The sequence below is a fragment of the Strongylocentrotus purpuratus genome, unplaced genomic scaffold, assembly GCF_000002235.5.
Source record: "Strongylocentrotus purpuratus isolate Spur 01 unplaced genomic scaffold, Spur_5.0 spur5_scaffold_13, whole genome shotgun sequence".
NCBI classification, from domain to species: domain Eukaryota; kingdom Metazoa; phylum Echinodermata; class Echinoidea; order Camarodonta; family Strongylocentrotidae; genus Strongylocentrotus; species Strongylocentrotus purpuratus.
The window spans coordinates 15532716-15554779 of record NW_022145598.1 but is presented as its reverse complement, the minus strand read 5'-3'; the positions used below and the strand labels follow the sequence as shown (position 1 = coordinate 15554779).

General features: G+C 35.5%; 1 protein-coding gene across 1 annotated transcript; it reads right to left on the bottom strand.

Moving 5' to 3' along the window:
- Window positions 1-497: 497 nt before the first annotated feature.
- On the bottom strand, window positions 498-21329 carry LOC105444375 (DNA-directed RNA polymerase II subunit RPB1-like). The gene is made up of 4 exons (XM_030983558.1): window positions 21072-21329; window positions 3579-4367; window positions 2635-2716; window positions 498-759 (listed from the first exon to the last, which is right to left on the bottom strand). The coding sequence occupies exons 1-4, from the start codon at window positions 21145-21147 to the stop codon at window positions 498-500; spliced, it is 1209 nt and encodes a 402-aa protein (XP_030839418.1). The 5' UTR covers window positions 21148-21329.
- Between the last annotated feature and the right edge of the window lie 735 nt (window positions 21330-22064).

Here is a 22064-nt window from a genome sequence, read left to right as displayed (position 1 = left end):
ATCATCTTTGTTTACGCAAAATCGGTTCAGAGACGGCTGAAATATCCATAAATATAACGATTTCTAATACTTGTGTAACACAACAAATTTTAGATAATTTGAAAAAGCCGTTGAAAAAACGAAATAGCGCCTTTTACGTCGTAATTTAGCCAATGCTGATGATGGCTTTTTTATTGGCATTTTCGTGTTAGTTATATTACGCACAACCAGCCGGTCCATGTATTGTTATTTTTAATTAAATAATTAATTAACGGTCACCGTATTTTGTTGAAAGTGAAGCGGAATCAATATGATCGTATTGGCTAAATTTCACACATTGTGGGATCTAAAATTACCTTCATAGCAATTTTAGGTTCTAAAAGGGCACTAGAAATGTCATAGATAAGGATAAGAGCAATAACCATGCACTTTGAAGGCATTTTCGGTCTGAGAACAGAACTCAACTATCCCTTTAATATTTGAGATCGCGTTTGTTATGACAAAGGGAGGCAATCCTGCTACGGATAGAGTTCCATCGCATATGCGTATTCATCACCATCATCTATGACCCGCTTTGGGCCCTTGGTATTGAAGTGTTGCTGTTGGTCGACAATCTTATGATTCTCATACGTCAAGCTGTGCTCCGGTTTGGCTGAGCTCTTGGTTTCAACGGTGTGATATCTATTCTGCTCGGGTAAGTTGGCATCTTGAAGAGGAATGTTCTTGGGAGGGATGCTCTTGGGAGCCGGGTAGTTCTTCCTGTACTTGGCAAATTCCTTCCTACACATGAAACATATAAGTATTGTTTAACAGGAGATTATTTACATGAACATGCATTGCGAACACAATGTAGTACCGAAAACAGTTTTTTTTTTGTATTTTAAGTTTGTCGGACGCGTAAAACTGTGAACAGCAATTTAAAGGGACTTGGTGACATTGTTCAGATGAGTGATAGTGGTGCTAAGGTAGTGACTTCGATGCTAGATGCACAATTAAAGATAATCTGAAAAATTTGAGTGGAAACGGACCATTATTTATGGTACAATTTGGAAAAAACTGATCTGATCGATTCCTAAATTCTCCCAACTATACATTAATTACATTTTTAGGTGAATAGAAATCTCACAAAGCAATAAAATGGCTCTACATTCCATTCCAGACTTTTCAGTGTTGACAGATTTTGTATAGCCTGTTTTATGTCTTTTTTTCATGGAAAAACGGTTGTGAAAATTCAAAAATGGTTGGGAAAATTTACTGTTAATCACTGTTAGAGGGTGCCGTACATCGACACCTTCAAAGAAAACCATAGAAAGTTTCGTGGTTTGAGAATTTTTTCAGGATTTTTTGCATATCAGAGGGTTAGTACAGTACAAGGAATTATAGTAAGTAACATTTTATACAAACAATTAAGCAATTTGTTCATCAACCTTCAACAATGTTACCAAGTCACTTTAATTTTCCTGATGCGTATATGGACATTAGAAAATGCCCGACCTGTGATGTCAAATATGTCAGCAGTCTTCGCAGAGCTCTTCTGTGCCGGGGCTGTATTCAGGCGTTTTGTAATTGTTAATAGTCATTACTTTGAATGTTTCCGAGCAATACATTTGTAAAAATTGTCCAATCAAAGCTTCATCATTGCAATAATGAAAATAGCGTGTTTTTTTTTAAACCTTCGCACACCTACTTTTAATAGAGAGACTGCATTGGTTACATGGAGAGTGTTTCACAAAGACTAAGATAGACTTTAAGTTGGACTTAACTATGGCAGGCCATTCGTGCCACTGGTTGCAATCACCATATGATCTTTAGATAATATTTTGTATGCAATAGTGAATTACCAAAAAATGTAAATTCTGTAGATTTGAGACCATGATTTGTATGTTCCTGAGAAAGACCAATGCCAGTATTAGATGGTGAGAGAAAACACCGCCATGAAAGGCCTGTCATAGTTAATTCCAACTTAAAGACGATCTCAGTCCTTGTGAAACACTCCCCTGTTCCTGCTATAATCGAGTTCAAAATCCTGTTTTGGGTTAACCTTTGAGTGTCTGAAAGAATTGGCTACTACGTATTTGACCCAACTGCTTACCTAATACGTACCGAACAGAACGTCAGGTCTTCTCCGAAACTCTCAAAAGAATACAAAATTCTACGGGTTACGCTCTTTTCAGGTTGCATGAGCAGAGCTATGGAACAAGATGCCTGAATATATATTTTGACAACTAAAACAACTTAAAAACACATCTTGAAACGATTTTTTTTTTCTTCAAAGTAACAATCTTCAATATTAACTGATCTCTTAGTAAATATGCTGAGCACATCTCACTCTATTCTTTTTTCTTTTTTTCCCTCTCCCATGACTGAGAATAGGGACATGTTTGCGATATGTACTATATTAAAGGCCCACTGCACTACTTGTAGCTACTTGCGCCCTCTATATAAAAACAATGCCTAATCGGTGACCATTGGTCCCTCATGATCCTCTTTTTCTTCTGTTACCTGAGAGCTGAGTTGATGAGATAACCACCTGTCCAGCTACTTTGCAGGGTGGTCCAATCCTTCCCGTAAACTAGTACAGATAAGCTCTAAGTAGCCAATGGTATATTACTATTATTGCATTCAGCAATCTATGAAATGGCAAGATCTATTTACCTGAGTCGTATGTAAAAGAATGTAACGATTATTCCGAAGAGAGCAAAAAAGAATACCACTATCCCGAGGCCAACCACCGACCCTGCAGAGAGAAAAGAAAAGAGAAAATAACTATTCATGTACATTACAATAATGGTAATAATAATAATAATACTTATAATACTACTAATGATAATAATAATAATAACGATGATAATGATAATGGTAATAATAATAATACTTATGATAATGATAAATACTGATGATGATATTGATAATAAAAATAATAATAATTATGCTGAGAGTAATACTCATGATGATGGTAATAATAATGATAAAAATATTAATAATAACGTTAATGGTAATAATAACAATAGCGATAATTATAATGATATTAATAAAATTCATGATAATAACAACAATACTTATAATAATAGTAAAAATGATAGTAATAACGATATCAATATTATTAGTGATAATAATAATAATAATAATAATAATAATAATAATAATAATAATAATAATAATAATAATAATAATGGTAGTATATAATAACAATTCGGTAGCCAACAATGAAGATGTAACGCTCCTATGGGATGTAAACGTCCTTGCGCTTTATCAATTGGCATGTATGAAATCGCCCCTGTATACACATCTTAAATTATGTTGGAAGATTATAAATATGGTAGAAATGGTGCTGGAGTGGCAACTGGAATGACTGATCACCAAAATAAAGATATAGATCGGCAGTGGTAAAAGAGAGGTTCAAGTGTTTTGGGTGCAAAATATCCATTCAATATTGTTTAAATATTGCAATACTTCAACCTAAAATCGCAAAAAACAGAAAACTCAGTAGTATGTAAATATTTTGTAATTCAGTTAATCTACTAAAGTCTGGATAGATATTTATTTTGTTTAAATCTAATCTGTAAATTTTCAGCATAAGAAGGACCAAATTCCTGTACCTGTATTTTGAGAGGGAAGGGCTTCAGGTGCTATTGTTGATTCTACACGTGTTCTTGGTGACGAAGTCATGGAAGTGGGAGGAGCTTCAGGTGCTATGGTTGATTCTACACGTGTTCTTGGTGACGAAGTCATGGTAGTGGGAGGAGCCGCGGACGGCTGGGTCGTCGTGTAGGACGCCGTGCTCTCCGTGTAGGACGGCGTGCTCGCTGTGTAGGACGACGTGGTCGACGTGAAGTACGGCCTGCTCGTCGCGTAGGACGGCCTGCTCGTCGCGTAGGACGGCGTGCTCGTCGCGTAGGACGGCGTGCTCGCTGTGTAGGACGGCGTGGTCGACGTGTAGTACGGCGTGGTCGTCCTGTAGTACGGCGTGCTCGTCGGGTAGGACGGCGTGCTCGTCGTGTAGGACGGCCTGCTCGTCGCGTAGGACGGCCTGCTCTCCGTGTAGGACGGCGTGCTCGCTGTGTAGGACGACGTGGTCAACGTGTAGTACGGCGTGCTCGTCGTGTAGTACGGCGTGCTCGTCGGGTAGGACGGCCTGCTCTCCGTGTAGGACGGCGTGCTCGCTGTGTAGGACGGCGTGCTCGTCGTGTAGGGCGGCCTGCTCGTCGTGTAGTACGGCGTGCTCGTCGGGTAGGACGGCGTGCTTGTCGTGTAGTACGGCGTGCTCGTCGGGTAGGACGGCGTGCTCGTCGTGTAGGGCGGCCTGCTCGTCGTGTAGTACGGCGGGGTCGTCGTCTCCGATGTTGAATAGCTTTGGGATGTCGTTGTCAAAGTTGCCATAGAAGACTCTGAAAGATTTAGTATACAATCAATACCTTTAATACTGCTATTAGTGATGAGTTATATATGCTTGTAAGTTGTATTTTGTGATAACGAAATCGAATTAACCAAGATTTCTCTTTCCTTATATAGCTTTTCTAACACCAGTGTACTTATTAGTGCGATTCTGTGTCATGTTGTTTTTGTTTTCTGTCCTTGTATTTGATATTTTTGTTTCTTTCTGTATTTAACATTGTATCAAATCTTCCATACAGCGGAGTTGTTGTGGTGTCCCCCAAGGAACTGTACTGGGCACTCTTTTATTTCTTAGCTTTTAACGATAAAATGTGCTCTTATGAGTAACAGAATTATACGAATGCTTGTTTCATCAGTGAACAGGGAAGTTTCTAAAGTTTCTTTATGATATAAAGTAAATAAATTATCTTTGAATGTTACTACAACAAATTACGTCATATGTAGGTCAAAGAACAGGAAAGTGCCCAATGATTTATCAACTGTTGATATTGATAATCTCGTTATATCCAATTTGAAAACAGGTTAGATTCCTTGGTGTTACAATTAATGAGTCTCTGGATGGGACTGTGCATACATTATAATTTTTTTAAGACACTTGCTAAATATGTTGGTATCCTAATTTATATAGGTTTTTCCGGCCAAATTCGCAAGTTTGTCATTTTAATGAATTTGTCTTGCGTTCAAATTCGACGGTTTTAGTGCCGTCAGATATATCTTGGGTTTATATTCCTTTTTCTTGTTTTCAAATCTATGAAGTGTTCGTTAGAATATATGTATGATTCATTCAAATTAATGAATAATGTGCTTCTTTCGCGATTTGGTCATTCGATTTGGCTCAACACGATTTCTGACATCGCCAAGGTGTACTTTTAGCATTCGAATTCATTTGTAGCTTTCAAATTAGCACTTTGTGCACTTAAAGATAAACTCCAGTACTGGTAAAAAAAAAAAAATTAATTCTCACAGAATCAAACGAAACTTACACTGAATGTTCAAGATTACAAATAAATGACATGTGCCAAACAATTTTGGAAGAAAATGTATACTGGCTGAGTAATGAGCATATAAAGACAAGGAAACCAAGGTAGTACCATCCCCGACACGATGTGTGTTGTCCCATATATAGCTTTCTATGTGAGTGTTTGTTACTTTACCAAGACTCGGTCAAATTTATTATGATTTTGATGACTCCAGAACCTTGCAGTGCACACCAATACTTACATGCTACATGATCAACTGTTTCTGATCCTTTCACACCTTTTCTTTCACAATGCAATCGCATTACCAGTACTAAAGTTTAGCTTTAAATTGATGGTCAATATACATTTCTCGTTTATTACACACTTTTTGTGGCTCATTCTTTTTCTTTCAAGATTTTTGTACATGTGTATTTCATCATATTTTCTTTTCTTGCATTTATACACTTTATATACTTTTAGATTTATCTGATATTCATCATCCTTTAAGTTTGATTGTTAAGAAGAAAAAAAAGACTTACATCTACGAATGTGATGGTCTCAATATTTTTGTAAATTTTCATGTAAGGAAGTTGTATGTCTTGTGTTTCCTCATATAAATTTATCACAATTTCATTATGGAGGAAGTGTACAATATTGTGACTGGGGTAGGTATCTTTGTATCCCCACATTTTCGGGGTTTATGAACATGTCCGTGCAGAAATGCCATATCCCTTGATTTCGCCCCTTCTTTACCTAATGTCTGGCTACACTCATATGCATTGTCCTCAAAATTAATAAATGGAATAACAGAAAAGACCCTAATGGCAAATCATGCATTTAATTGCATTTAAAAAACTGTAAACGTCTGTTGCATTTCTTTCCCCTACAATTCCAAACTTGAATAAACATAATTCGAATGCGAATGACAGGTGTTAATTTGAATGATAAAAATGAGGCCTCGACAAGTAACGATTAATTTGAATGCTAGATGAGCAGTTTCTAAATTAAATGACAGACCTATGAAACCCTTCGACCAAAATCCTAAATTAAATACCAAAACGGGAAAATTGAATGATAATTGGCATGGCAAAGCGGTAACCCGACACATGCTCCGTCGACGATTCCTCCGCCGACATTTATTCCTCAAAACGCGACAATTACTCCGCGACATTTGCTCCGCGACATTTGCTCCGCCGACAATTGCTCCGCCGACATTTGCTTCGCCGACATTTGCTCCGCCGACAATTGCTCCGCCGACAATTGCTCCGCCGACATTTGCTCCGCCGACAATTGCTCCGCAAAAGGCGAAAATTGCTCCGGTGACAAATGCTCCTCGAACGACAGTTGCTCCGCCTACAATTGCTCCCCCTGAAGCGACACTTGCTCTGGTGACATTTGCTCCGCCGACAATTGCTCCGCCGACATTTGCTCCGCTCAAAAAGTGCCCTGTAAAATACAACGGCTACTACGACAATTGTTGCTCCTCCCCAAAAGTACCCCGTATTAAAAGACAATGCTCCGCCGACAATAAAAATGCTCTCTGATCCAAAAGTGCGGCCTCGTGGAAGAGATGAATGCTCCTCTGGCAATTAGTGCAATAAATGCTCAGCCGTTTTTTGCTATTCCCCATAATGTTTGATTTAAAAAAAAATCAAGTTATAGCTCCTTATGCAAGTTCTCAGGCGAAAGATAATTACTCCGCTCAAAATCTGTTTCATGTATATTAGCTGATCCAAAGCTCAAGGCTATCTCTCTTTCTTTCTCTTGCTCCTCCTTTTCTCTTTTAAACTCTTGTCTTGTCTTCTTAACTCTTTTCTTTCCTCTCATGCTGTTAGTCTTCTTTAATTTTCATCACTTCTTCTCTTCTCCCCCTCTCGAATTCTATTTCTCTCGTGAAATTGTAACGTAATGTAGTACATGAAGTACATTCTTGTTTAGAATAGTATTTTCAATAATATCCAGTCCGTTTTCTATAGGTTTCTTTCCTTCAGTTAAGTGTATGTAGCTTTACTATATATATGTTAGTGCGTAAAACACCCCGTCTCATTCGAGTGCTAGTTTCTTTTCACTGACTTTAAGGGGCCCACGGAGCCACCGGAAGAAGAGCAATTGGCTTATCATGAAGAACTAACATCAAACTGCAACAAAATGATTTGTATAAATGGGAATAAGCAGAAAGGCTGCCATCTAATTTTCCCGTCTGAATGGGTTCTCTTCTTTACGTATAGTGCCCTTCAAAGCTTATTTTGATCCCTCCCCTGTTGTTTTTTAGAACTTCCATGATGACCTACTACTTTGCAGCCGCGGATCCAAGATTATCCAATAGGGGGGGGGGGTGCCGGAAATTTGAAAATTGCGCAGACCGTTTTTTTAACTAAACACACCAATAATGACAAGTTCATATTAAAAGCTTTTTGTGAAAGTGTTATTTATCACCAAAATGGAAAAGATATCCAAAATTCATATTCGGGCAGCTCGCTGTTCCCCCCCCCCCCCCCCACAAAAGAATAAAAAAATAAAATAATAAAAAAAAAAAAAAAAAAAATTAATAAAATTACGCGCGAAGCGCGGAAGCTTTGATGTTTCGTTAAATGATTCGAGAAAGAAGAGGATTCGGTGTACCATTTTCGACTCTTATTCCTTGTCTGAATTCCGTTCCCCCCCCCCCTTACCGCGCGAAGCGCTGAAGCTATGATCTTTCATTGATTATTAGAGAAAGAAGTCGATACGTTGTACTATTTTCGACACTTATTCCTTGTCTGAATTCAGTCCCCCCCCCCCCCCCCCCCCCCCGCAAAGCGCGGAAGCTTTGATCTTTCATAGTTTAATGAAATTATTAGAGAAAGAAGATGATTTGTTGTTCCATTCTCGACTCTTAATCGTTGTTTGAATTCAGTTTCCCTCCCGCGCGAAGCGCGGAAGCTTCGACGTTTCATGAAATTATTAGAGAAAGAAGACGATTTATACCATTCTCGACTCTTAATCCTTGTCTGTATTCAGTTTTTCCCCGCCCGCGCAAAGCGCGGAAGCTTTCACCTGTCATTAATTATTAGAGAAAGAAGACGATTTGTTGTACCATTCTCGACTCTTAATCCTTGTTTGGATTGAGTTTTGCCCCTCCCGCGCAAAGCGCGAAAGCTTTGACGTTTCATTGAATTATTAGAGAAAGAAGACAATTCATTGTAGCGTTCTCGACTTGTCAGAATTTGCAAAAAATTTTGTCTGCTCCATTTTCTTCCTAAGTCCTGTTACTGCCCCCACCGCCCCTGGCTATGCGCCTGCTTTAAAGCGAAAATTAAACAATCATGATTGTGGTAGCACACAATTATGTTAGTAGAATTTTTTTTTTTTTTTTAAGGATCTATTACACCAACCATGGATGAATCACGGCCGGGAGCGCGGGTCGAGTGTCATATCATAGTTTTGTGTTATTGGGCGAGAGGGCAAAGCGACCAAGCGAGATTTTGCAGTGTTGATTGCTGAAATTATGCATTCTAGAAAATCCCTAAGCCCAATATGAACGTTCTTTCCGCTATATTTCTTTCTAGCTATATTTCTAAATTTCCTGCGGGACGTGTCCCCCTATCGGGCCAAGGATCGCCGCCCCTGTCCATGATTACTATCAACATGAGTTCAAATACAATTACAAGCAAGTTAGTATGAGCTGAAGCCAAATGACGGGCAAAAAAGAGTTGTGAAGCGGCCCCTCTATCGCGAATTTAAAATTTGTTGAGTATATAGTTCTATTCAAAAGACATCTAAAATATTGTGACCTTTTCAAATTTCTCACCAAAGAGTGATAACCTTTGTAGCGCAGCTAGGGGATGTTTTTAACGTTTAACTTTGAATCCGCGGCTCGATATTTTATGCGGCCGGCCCCCTCTATTCATGAAACGTTTCCCAAGCCTTCTGGAATGACCCAAAATCTCCCGATTACAGTTGTTCCCTTATATTCGTCGTTACTGACATTTAGCGCCATTTCCTTGTTTTCCCCCTTTCTCATCCGATTTTTCTCTCACCCCCCCCCCCCCCACCACCACCCACTCAGTGTTATCTAGGGTATGCGTATGCATGTTCCCTCTCTTTGAAAGCACCCCTCTATCTCCGGTGTGTGAAGTCAGCACGGGACGGATTTTGTTGCGTGAAAAGTATCCCTTTACCGGAGATTTTGGGAACACGAATTCGGTTCCTCCGACCTCAGAGTGGGAAGGAGAAGGGGGCTCCTTTCTTTTCTCTTCTCCTGTTTTTCTCTTCTCCCTTCTTTTTTCTCTTCTTTTCTTCCTCTTTTTTTTTGCGCCGCCAATGGGGGGGGGGGGCCGCGGCCGCGGCCGCTTCGCCCCCCCCCCCCCATGGATCCGCAACTGCTCCCTTTCCCTTTAATAGCCACTTTATATCTGAAGGAAAAGGAATGTTAGAGTGCCACAATTGTTTGTTTGTTGTTTTTTTTTAATATCATTTCTCTCAGCAATAATACAAATTCTTGCAATATCAATCTTCAACAATGTTATGAAAAGAATATTTACCTTTCTATTTTTTATATTTATATATTGTCTTAATGACTCTTTAAAAATACATGTATGCAATTTATATCTTATTGATGTACATGCATTTTCTACAACTTCCTCTTAAACCTTTTTTCTTCATGTTTCTCCTCTCCGTTTTCCTGACTTCATGTTATATTCTGTTTTCTTAATTTTGCTGCCCAAGCAATCTTATCATAGTAATTATATATATTTCAATATTGACAAATTAATTGTAACTGTATTTTATGTTTGAAATATGCAACTTGTGTTTTTATTTGTACACAATCATGTTTTTTTAATAAACCTTGATTCAATTCAACTAGGAGGTATGTGGCTTGCTGCTCTACTTTTGTTTACAAAACTTCCCACGACATGTAATGAGTGATAGATGGTAAGTTTTTTTAGTATATTCGAAATGACTTTTAGGTAACTCATTTTTCCTCCCACATCATCAACATTCATTCATTTCATTTCATCTACATTATTTTCATGAAATGCATTCAGAAAATGAAGAAAAAAAAACGAAAATAACCCGTGAAAAAAAATATTGTCGGCGAAGCATTTGTCGTAGTACTAGTATCATTTGTATTTTATGGGACACTTTTTGGGCGGAGCAAATGTCGTCGGAGCAAATGTCACCGGAGCAAGTGTCGCTTCATGCGGAGCAAATGTCGAAGGAGCACTTGTCGGCGGATCAAATGTTGGCGGAGCAACTGTCGTTCGAAGAGCATTTGTCACCGGAGCATTTATCGCTTCATGCGGAGCAATTGGCGGCGGAGCAATTGTCGGCGGAGCAATTGTCGGCGGAGCAAAAGTCGGTGAAGCAAATGTCGGCGGAGCATATGACGTTGAAGCAAATGTCGGGGAGCAAATGTCGCGGAGCAATTGTCGCGTTTTGCGGAGTATATGTCGGCAAGGCAATCGTCGGCGGAGCATGTGTCATGGAACCGGCAAAGCCGATCTGCGCTAACTTAAATGCAAAGTAAATGAATTCGAATGACAAACTCGCGAATTTCGCCGGAAGTCCTATATTGAAAATCATTTATGAACAGTGAATTATTATACATCTTATAAAAGAGTGTTTTATCCCGAATCATTTGGTATCGTTTTTGTGTGGTATGTGTTCACGCTTGGATGTCCAAGAGACACTAGGCAAACGCGACGGAAGGCAAAGAGGACGGGAGAATTCACTCTACCGATATCAAATAATGTTTGCAGTTCGGATCTGTCTATTGAAATACTATCATTCTTATCAGGTGAATGAAATAATTTGTATTGAGGCACTTCACAAAAGACTTGGGCAATACATTTGGTTACATTACGGAAATGGTCTATTGTACGGCGATACAACTCTTCCGTCGAGTTTAGAGAACGAACGTTATTATGGCTGAGAACGGTCGTGAAAATCAACAAGACGGAGAAAATTATGGTTCGTACATGCGCAGATTGATTATTTTGCTCGGTTACCCTCGTCTTTTCCTTCCGTCTTGTTTTATTTGCGGAAGCGCTCTATATACAGGTTACAAATAAAGACGGGAGCATATAGTACAGAACAATCTCGGTTGAGTGAATTCTCCCGTCCTCTTTGCCTTCAGTCGCGTTGCTAAAGCGCCCTATTTTTTAAGAGAGTGCAAAAATCAACCTGCGCCAAATGATTAGGAAGAAAACATTCTTTCATAAGATGTATACTATTTCACTGTTCATAAATGATTTTTAATATAATTAGTAATTTTCTAGGTGTAAACTTTTTTTTTATTCACACGGTATAGTAATGTTTTATATATTCTGTACAATGGCTTTGTTTTTTCACATCAATACAAGTATACCACTCCTTAAAGAAATCCGGTAACTTTGTCTCAGATTCTGAAACAAAATTCTGGATTTAGCTCATGCTGCAATGATCATTATAAACCTTTAGGTCAGTTATGAACCCTAGGACTTTTACAAGCCGATCGCGTGTCTGATCATCAAGATATTTATGATTGAAAATCGAAACCAAATTTTGCGTTTGCCTAAAGGTTTTCATAACACTACAGTCTATTGGGGTAAATGAGTATGGTAAAACCGGTCACTCAAAGATGTTTATTTGTTTGAGGCACTTCTTGATCATTTTGAAGCGCGATTTTTGTTAAGGCTTCAATATTACACCATATTACAGACACTGTATCTCAGATTTAACATTGTTAAACGATGCCTTTTAATGAATTTTAAAGTAAAAGTACAAGTCAGTCACTACGTTACTTTTGCGGTCTTCACTTACATCATACTAGATTATTTTGAACCTTCACCTTTACACCTAATTGTACTACTAACGTAAAAGTAGACTCACATGTACTCCTTGGTATTATATTCATGAATAATTAACAATTGCAAGCTGTTTTCTTTTTGTGGTGGCCCTATTTATAAGTAATTTTCTTCTTTGTGGTCTTGCCCTTATGTTTGCATTGTATTTTGTATGTTGTATGTATTCTATTTTTTATTGAATGTTTTGCTTTTACATGGATATGGTTTAATAAATTCAATCCAATTAAAACTTGGTATTTGAAGAGTTTCATTCCAAATGGAGCTAAATCCACTTTGGGTATTTCTGAGTAAATCTCCTTTTTATTTGTCTACACTTTCCCTTTAGCCATGTACCTTTGTTTTGTTATATATGTTAAAGGTATCACCCTTGACCAATAATATATGATTTGTAGCTGAGGAAGACGCTTCTATAAAACGATTTTGGGGAGATAATTGTTTTTTCAGCCATAAAGCGTCAAATGCCAGAGATGTTGCTATTTTGTTTGGGGAAGGGGTGCAATTTAATGTAAATAAGATTGAGCGATCAAAAGAAGGGAATTTCGTTGCGTTAGACCTACAGATATATAGCTATGACATAACATTAATATCCTTGTATAGTCCTAATCACGATAATGTTAGTTTTTATACAGATATTGAAAGACTTGCTTTGGATTTTGATAATCCATTAACAATTTTATGCGGAGATTGGAACTTGGTTTAAGATTTTGATAAAGATACATATAATTATATTCGCCTTAATAATCCTAATGCCAAGAAAAAAGTCGATCAAATGAAGAACGATTTAGATTTGATAGACCCATGGAGAGAATTACATGTCCTGGAAAAAATGTTTACATGGCGGCAACCTATTCCCTTTAAGGCGGCTAGATTGGATTATTTTTTGGTCTCCACTGAACTACTGTCATTCGTTAATAAAATAGAAATTTTACCTGGGTACAGATCCGATCATTCCCTGGTCAAGCTATCTTTGAATTTAAATCATTGTATGGTAGGTCGAGGTTACTGGAAATTCAATAATTCGTTGTTAAGGGATGATAGTTATGTGGAAAAAATTAAAGATGTCATTCAACAAACGATTGAGACCTGTTCTGTCCCATATAATAACAATGCAAATATATTTGAGGTAGAAGGACAAGATACACAATATGAATTTACTGTAAATGATCAGTTATTTTTTGATACGTTGTTGACCATAATTAGAGGTTAAACAATTTTATACTCAGCCAGAAAGAAAAAAAGATTGGTAAATTTAGAATATGATTTAGAGAAAGAAATTAAAGCTTTGGAGAAGGCATTGATATAAAAAAAAACGGACAAAAATAGAGCTTTAGTCATATTGAATGAAAAGAAAGTTCAGTTAGAATCACTAAGAAAAAAAATGGAAGGAATAAAGATGAGGTCTAAAATTAAATGGATGGAATATGGCAAGAAACCATCAAAATATTTTTTGAATTTAGAAAAAAGAAACGCTGTGAATAAACGTATATGCAAATTGGTCACTACTGAAAACAAGGAGATAACATCGCATGATGATATTATATCAGAAGTTGTATTATTCTACTCTTAATTGTATAAAAATAATCCTGTTGTTGATGTAGACTTAAATACAATATTAAATGATCCAGATATAAGTAAATTAACCGCTTCAATGTCACAGAAGCTCGAAGGAGAACTCTCCATCGATGAAGTTCATCAAGCACTTATAAATATGAAAAATAATAAATCACCTGGTCTAGGTGGATACACCGTCGAATTTTTCAAACACTTTTGGAAAGAATTACACATATTTTTAGTGAGATATTTGAACTCTGCATATTCATCCGGAATGCCCTATACAGAGAAGTTAGGAGTCATCACTTTACTTCCCAAAGGAAAAAAAGATAGACATTATTTGAAAAATTGGAGACCCATATCTTTATTGAACGTGGTGTATAAATTAGGTTCCTCTTGTATAGCAAACAGATTAAAGAACGTACTTCCTTTTCTTATACATGAAAACCAGAAAGGCTTTATGTCAGGGCGCTTCATTGGAGAGAATATCCGTTTGTTATATGATTTATTATTGTATACTGATATCAATGACATTCCTGGTTTATTGCTGCTTATAGATTTTGAAAAAGCATTTGATTCTATTTCTCATGATTTTATTATAAAAGTATTGTACTTTTTTAAGTTTGGTCCCTCCATTGTAAAATGGGTTAATGTATTCTATGAAAATGCTCAATCCTGTGTATTAATCAATGGACACCTGTCTCCAAGATTTTCAATAGAGCGAGGTTGTCGTCAAGGAGATCCCATGTCAGCTCTTATCTTTCTATTATGCGCCGAAATACTAGGTCTCTTGTTTAGAAATTCCGATTCCATTATTGGTTTGAGCTTACCTGGTAGACAACTTAAAGTAATTCAATATGCAGATGATACTCTTCTAACATTGAACGGGTCAGTAATGGAATTAAACAGTGCATTAAACATTTTAGATAAATATAATGCAATGTCTGGTTTAAAAGTTAATATACAGAAGACGCATGCGATTTGGATTGAAGGATTTAAAAACAAGAAAGATGGTGTTCTTTTGAATAGAAATCTAAATTGGGTGTTTGATGATTATTTCAGATATTTAGGTATAGACTTTTGTACGGATTTTCCCAAATTGATAATTCACAATTATAATGAAAATTTTAAAGAAATAAAAAGTCAAATGACATCGTGGTTGAGACGATACTTAACTGTTCTTGGAAGAATCACTGTCGTCAAGTCATTGTTGGTATCCAAATTAAACTACCCTTTTTTGTCCCTCCCTAATCCTGGTGAAAATCTTTTCAAAGATATAAATGCTCACTTTTATAGATTTATATGGGGGGAGAAACCTGATAAAATAAGTATAAATCGAATGTCACAAAGTTACTCAGACGGAGGGGTTAAAATGATAGATATATACACACATTGCCAATCATTAAAAATTTCCTGGATTAAGAGATTAGTAATATGCTCAATAGATAGCAATATCCTCTGTCTTTTGCTATCTTTCTTGCCTGAACGGCAAGATTTAAAATTATATATGGGAAACAATTATTTTCGGGAACTGGCAGGTAAAACAAAGAGCCTTTTTTGGAAAGAAATGTTCATGGCTTATAGTACGCTCTTTTCCATGCATCATGATAACATTTCTTGCCAACCCTTATGGAATAATGATTACATTAAAATAGGCAATAGCTCAATATATAATTTAAAAAATTGTGTCAAAAGGGAGATCGTTTTGTTAAAGATATTTTAGACACAAATGGTGATTTTTTTCTCTGGAACACTTTCAAGAAAAGTATAATATTCAAATAACTTTTCTTTTTTTATCGCGGATTATGCGATGCAATTAGACAAGGGTTTAACAATTGTACTATTTTTAACAAGGTGCCACAACCTCTTTTCCCAGATACAATGGCATTTGTTATGAAACGTATTAAAGGATGTTCACATATCTATGCAATATTATTAAAGAGAAGAAAAGGACTATGTAAAAATTTTCTTAAATGGAAATGCATTTTCGACCTGAATGATAAGAGTTGGGAAACATATTGTTCTATTGGATTTAATTGTAGCATTGATGTGGGCTTACGATGGTTTCAGTTTAAAGTCTTGCAGCGCATATTATATACGAACGATGTACTGTTTAAAATGAATTTAGTCCCTAGAAAAGAATGTACATTTTGTAATGAACAGATTGAAACAGTTATACATCTGCTATGTGATTGTACGCATGTTAAAAATATTTGGGGTAGGTTAGAACACTGGATTAATACTGGAACCGGAAATAAATTAAAATTTTCATTACAAGATAAATGATTTGGTTTAAAAGGTTCAAATAATTATGCATTGAATTGTATACTGATTGTGGTGCGACAGATGGTGTATACTTGCAAAATAAAGAAACAATTGCCCGACTTTGATAGTATTAGAGTTTCGATTATAAATTACTTCAAAAACGAAAAGTATATTGCAAATTCGAATTGTAGAAATAATAAATTCACAAGAAAATGGTTTCAATTCAGGAATTTGTTTACTTAAAATGATATATTTTCTGTAATTGTTTTTCTTTCCATGAGTGTTAGAAATGAATTAATGATTTGTTAGTTTTCTGTTAACTCAACAGCTCAACAATACTTGTATCTTGAAAAGCCAATTTTATTTTATTTATGTTATTATGTAAATTACCTTGAATATATATTTTTGTATGTGTTTCAAATGAAAATCAATAAAATCCCTGTGGAGGGAAAAATATGAGAAAAAACATTTAAAAAATATATGATTAGAAAAAAATCTATCAGTTATTTCTGATTTTTATTAAATGTTTAGATTATTTTCTCCTGGATTTAGCTCCTTTTGGAATGAAACATGGATTTAGCTGCTTTTGGAATGAAACAGGATTTTGTACCCACAAATGTTCATACTTCCTGGTTAAATTGTAGAATATTTTCTCAATAAAGTCACTAAAATTTATTAAAATTTAGTACCAAACCTTTTCTTGAAAATAATGATAGTGAAATCACAACCAAAAAAAAATATTGAAAAGAAAATAAACAGTTTCATTCCAAAATGAGCTAAATCCATTTTTCATTCCAAAGGGAGGTATATCCACAAAATCTAAACATATAGTAACAATCATAAATAACTGGAAGATTTGTTTTTCTTATTATATATTATTGGTCCAGGGCAACACCTTAAACACATATAACAAAATCTAGGTACATGGCTAAAGGGAAAGTAGATAAAAAAGAAAGGCGATTTACTCAGAGGTACCCAAAGTGGATTTAGCTCCTTTTGGAATTAAACCGATTTGGATTTAGCTCATTTTGGACTGAAATATGATATTGTACATACAAATGTTCATACTTCCTGGTGAAATTTTAATATGTGATATAGTGCATTTTGTCCCCATGTAGGTAATCGTTATTTTAAGACAAACAAAAAAACTTGATTTTGATAATATATGGATTTAGCTTCTTCTAGAATCAAGCTCTTCATTTGTATATTGTAGCCCTTTTTCCTGTCACTTGAAGAGAAAATATTCTGGAAGAGGGCCTGGGTATTTCCATGTAAGTTTTTCTATTGCTTCTTCTTTTCTTCCTTTCAAATAAACATGACGTATACATTGAGTCATTTTTAAAAATATAGATCAGTCTGCATTTTGTGATGTTATAATTCTGTCTTCCATCCTGGTATTTCCATTATTGTATTACTTGAAATATACAGTTCGTATAATAACAAGTTTACCCAACTTTGGTAACTCCTAATTTTAAGATTCATAACCAATTTGTCTTTCAAATCTACTTCAAGATGAAGAGTAAGTAAGTTGTTGTCGGTCCATTTCACACGCATAAGGAACATAACGTGTTAATCTCGAATAGCGAATGAAAACTCAATGGTTACGAAACCGAAATGGAGTATACGATATTAACATTAGACTCACAACAAAATATCACAACATCCCAAATAAACATATTTTGTATTACTCTATAATGAGACGGGTTCCCTCAAATAAGGGATGCGAGTGAAGTCCATTTTGTTATCATAACGAAGAGGACGATATTATGAAGTTCGTTTGTAATAAGCATTTTCTTGAGTTTGAGTTGATATTATAGATAAAGACCAGTTCTGGTCATGCGATTGCATTGTGAAAGAAACATTGTGGAATCAATCAGAAAAGGTTGATCATCTAGCATATAAGTATTGGTGCGTACTGCAAGGTTCTTGAATCATCAAATGATAAGAAATTTGGCCCAGTCTTGGTAAAGTTACAAGCACTGTACACAGAAAGATGAATATGGTACTACGCGACACGTGCGCGATATCTATCAGGTCCAAATAGATATAATAAGTTACCAAATGTATGAATTGGTAGGCGGTTTTTCGGTAAAATTTGCATCATCAAGTATTAGTCAAAACATATTCTTTTACATGATTGGTAATAAGAGCTTCCATTTCATTTTTGGAGAGGGGGACGTTTCTAAAACTGATCTTTTAGCTTTAAGACCTTTTATTTTCAATTGCTAAATAGTCAATGTAAATGGGTGAGCGATTGCTTTTGGAATGAGATATAACACACAATTGATGGTATTTGACCTTCATTCATTGCTTGGGCACAAACTTGGTAAATGAGGATTTTGACAAACTCTTTGAAAAGCCTGCTGCCCAGTCGTCCGTTGGAACACAATTATAAATATGGTATCATTGTATAGGCTACCAGTTACCTTTTACTATGAAATAGGACTCGAGGTCACATAGGTTATAACTTTTATATTAGAAGCTACCAAAGTTTTTTTTTCTGTGAAAGCAGCATTTTCTACCCATTTTTCTACCTTTGATTTGATTTGATTTGATTTGATTCATGTATTCATTCACGGTAAAGGCCCAGTTCAGCTGTTAAGCTGTTTAACAATGGGGCGTGCATATACAATAAAAAATACAAAGTAAACATAAGAAAACATATATCATATACAGAATAACAAAATAGTACAATTACTGATGACACACCGAGTAGAGATAAATTATACGAGTTCATATGCATGTATACGTAGATATAAAGTTTGTTATAAGTTGGTTTTAAAACACATATTGTAAAGAAATATCAAAGAATTATAACCACGACATAAATATGATAACAGATGCGGAAATATCATATAAATACAATATGTTTTATAAAATATAGTAATAATATAGTTAACATAATTAAATTTATTGAGATTGAATTTTTGTTTAAGGATATACATGAAATACGGGTTTTCTAGATATTGAAGAAAAAAATAATACGATTAAAAAACCCATTACATTGCCAAATTGTATTTAGGCAAAAAAACTAATAATTCAATTATATTTTAAACCTTTATACAAGGGTTGTAAAATACTAGTAAAAAATTATATATATACAATTTAGTGAACCTATTTCCATCCCACTATCAATTTCGTTAACCAAAAATAAATTTGTGGAGGGGGCATCTATTTTTATTTAGCAAATTGCCTCATTATTGACGTATACAATCCAAAATAATCAAATGCACTTTAAAATTGTAGAACAAGTTCACATGATTTAATTAAACCGAAATGCTATCATTTCAGTTATATTGATTGTGGAGTACACACATGAAAAATATTTGTATAGCAATATAAAATATCATTTGCCACCTATGTTTGCTTTTACCAGACTATACATTGTTATTCTTTGCCAGTTTAGATTTGTTATTATTTGACATTTTTGTATTCACGTATTATATTCTATTTTTACTGTATATTAATTGAGTTAAGTTACAAGTTTGTATTTTAAATTTGTTTATATCTGGTATTATTACCCGTATCAGACATCTGAGCTGGTCATTTACAAAACCGTATTGCCCTAGTTTTCACTAGCAGTGGGAACGGAGGGGTATATTCTTTGTATTTTCCTTGGTCTCCCTGCGCGTATTGACTTTGCGTGTAGAGACGAGTGAAAATATACCTTGGTATTTTCCACGGTCTCGCATCCGGGCATCTTGTATTATCCGCGTCGCATTTTCATTGCGCATCTATTATGCGTACGAGAACCTGCGCACTTTGCGCGCACTCTATTGTGACGTAATAATCACACCAAATACACACTGTTTGCAGTGTATCGAAAATTTTGTCAAGCACTGGATGCACAGTGTTGGTTTGACAAAGTTTGTTCAGTTCTTGAGATTGTCATGGTGGATGTCTGTATTTGCTCTAGATGTCTGATTTGGATAACAATAAAAATATTGACTGGCTTTATTTTCGGGGGATATCAGAAATATTGACCGCGCTAAGACCATATTGCCCTCGTCTTTCGACTCGGGGCAATATGATCTGAGCTTGGTCAATATTTCTGATATACCCCTCAAGGCCAGTCAATATTATATAATTATCATGCAAACGTAACATTTGTAATCATAAGAAAATTGACCTTATACAAGTCTCTGATTGATATGCTTACGTCATTACTCTGTCAGAATTATAAAAAAAATATATATTCATGAATATAGATATGTGTGTATACAATGTATACATACAGTTAACTCATATCCTGCCATGAGACTGCTAGCGCGCTATTGTTATAGTGCTCTGTGCACGCTAGCGCGCTATCGATTGATTGCTACGTTCATGCTAGCGAGCTACCGGTTGTCTGCTTTGTGCACGCTAGCACGCACATGTAATAACAGTTATTGTTCATGCCCATTGCACCGTGCTGAGTGCTTTTGCAGCGCTATTGAAAGTACCATCGCGTGCATCAGATTATTGGCTTTGGATTACGCGTCTTTGTATACAACAGTCAGATTGGATTTTCTCGAGTAAGTAAGCGATTTGTTTTTTGTAAAGATTTAAATAACTCGTACTTGAACCAACCCTAAAATTAACTTGGCACATAGGATATTTGTGGCTGGCACAATAGGGATAAGCACTGTGGATCTGGGTGCATCGTATGGGTGGCAGCTTTAAGAGTTAACAACAAATTATGTATACCTTATAAATTAGATGTTTTTTTAGTTGTTCGTAACTCAAGAAAAAAGGTGGACCGGCTGAATTAGGGTCTTTGTTGAATACATTAGATGTAAACTTTAATATGTCATATTATCAAGAAACATAACCTTAATGGGGACAATTTTTTAACAAACACAATCATTTGAAAAAACTTTTTATTAGCTAAGTATGAATAATTTAGTTGTTAACAATATATATATATATATATATATATATATATATGTATATAGTGTATATATTTCATTAATATGCATGTATGTTTATATATAGGCCTATATATATATATATATATATTTAAAAAATGGAATTATTGATAACAATATACATTAATGTCAGGAAAATAACTCCAATTAATGGAATTAAGAAGAATTACATTTTAAATCATACTCACGGGTCGTGGTTTGGGCTTCAGTGTTTGTGGTCCATTCTAGGATCACAAGAATGAGAAGGAAGTAAAATGACCCCATGTCCTTAAAAAGTCAAGGATACGGTGACTGGAAACAAATTATAATCTAAAATCTGCTCAAATGTAATCCCCAAATAGCCTCGTAGTGTTAGAACTGACTCTTCTCAGTACAAAGTTCTCCTAAAATGCACCTTTACCAAGTCAGACAAGATTGTGACTACTGCGACAAGTCTCTGACGAGGAAGTGCACACATATTGTTCTTTTGCCTACTGGATAGATTCATAGCTGTCAGTACAGTATGTGTAAGTTGTAGTGAGCACTGGATTGAGATGTATACGCATCGTTGAATAATCTGTATGCAACATATTGAAGTTAAGAAAACTGGGTGTGCGTTTGTAAGGCCCAAAGAAATATTGCATTAGATCTTTTGGGGGGAAATCCCTTGGAAATTCCACAAGAGGTTGTGAGAAAGAGATCCCGTGAGAAAAGAACGGGCTGGGGAAAGGGTGGGGGGGGGGGGGTTGATGATTTTGAAAAATGATCATAGTGATGATAATGATGGTGATGATGGTGATGATAATGATGATGATGAAATAAATGACAATAAATTTTTTTGGTGGAAAATAACAGAAAGTAATATTACTATATAGGAGTTATAAAATATACTGATGAATGTTTATAGAAATCCGGAAATAACAAATATTGAATATTGATTCAGCACTGTAAAAAGATCTAACACTAAAAATGCTTTCTTTGTATTGAATTTAAATGAATTGAGGGATTTACATGATTGTATTGAGTCTGGAAATGCATTCCATTAATCTGGACCATGATGTCTTGTTGATTTATGCAGGATCAATTATTTAAGATTCATGAATCACGAAGCAGGTTATTCGTGAATCGACATATAAAGATCAAACTCTGTTGTGTGTTTGTATTTTTAAAAAAGTCAATGTTTAAAATTCATAAAATAATTA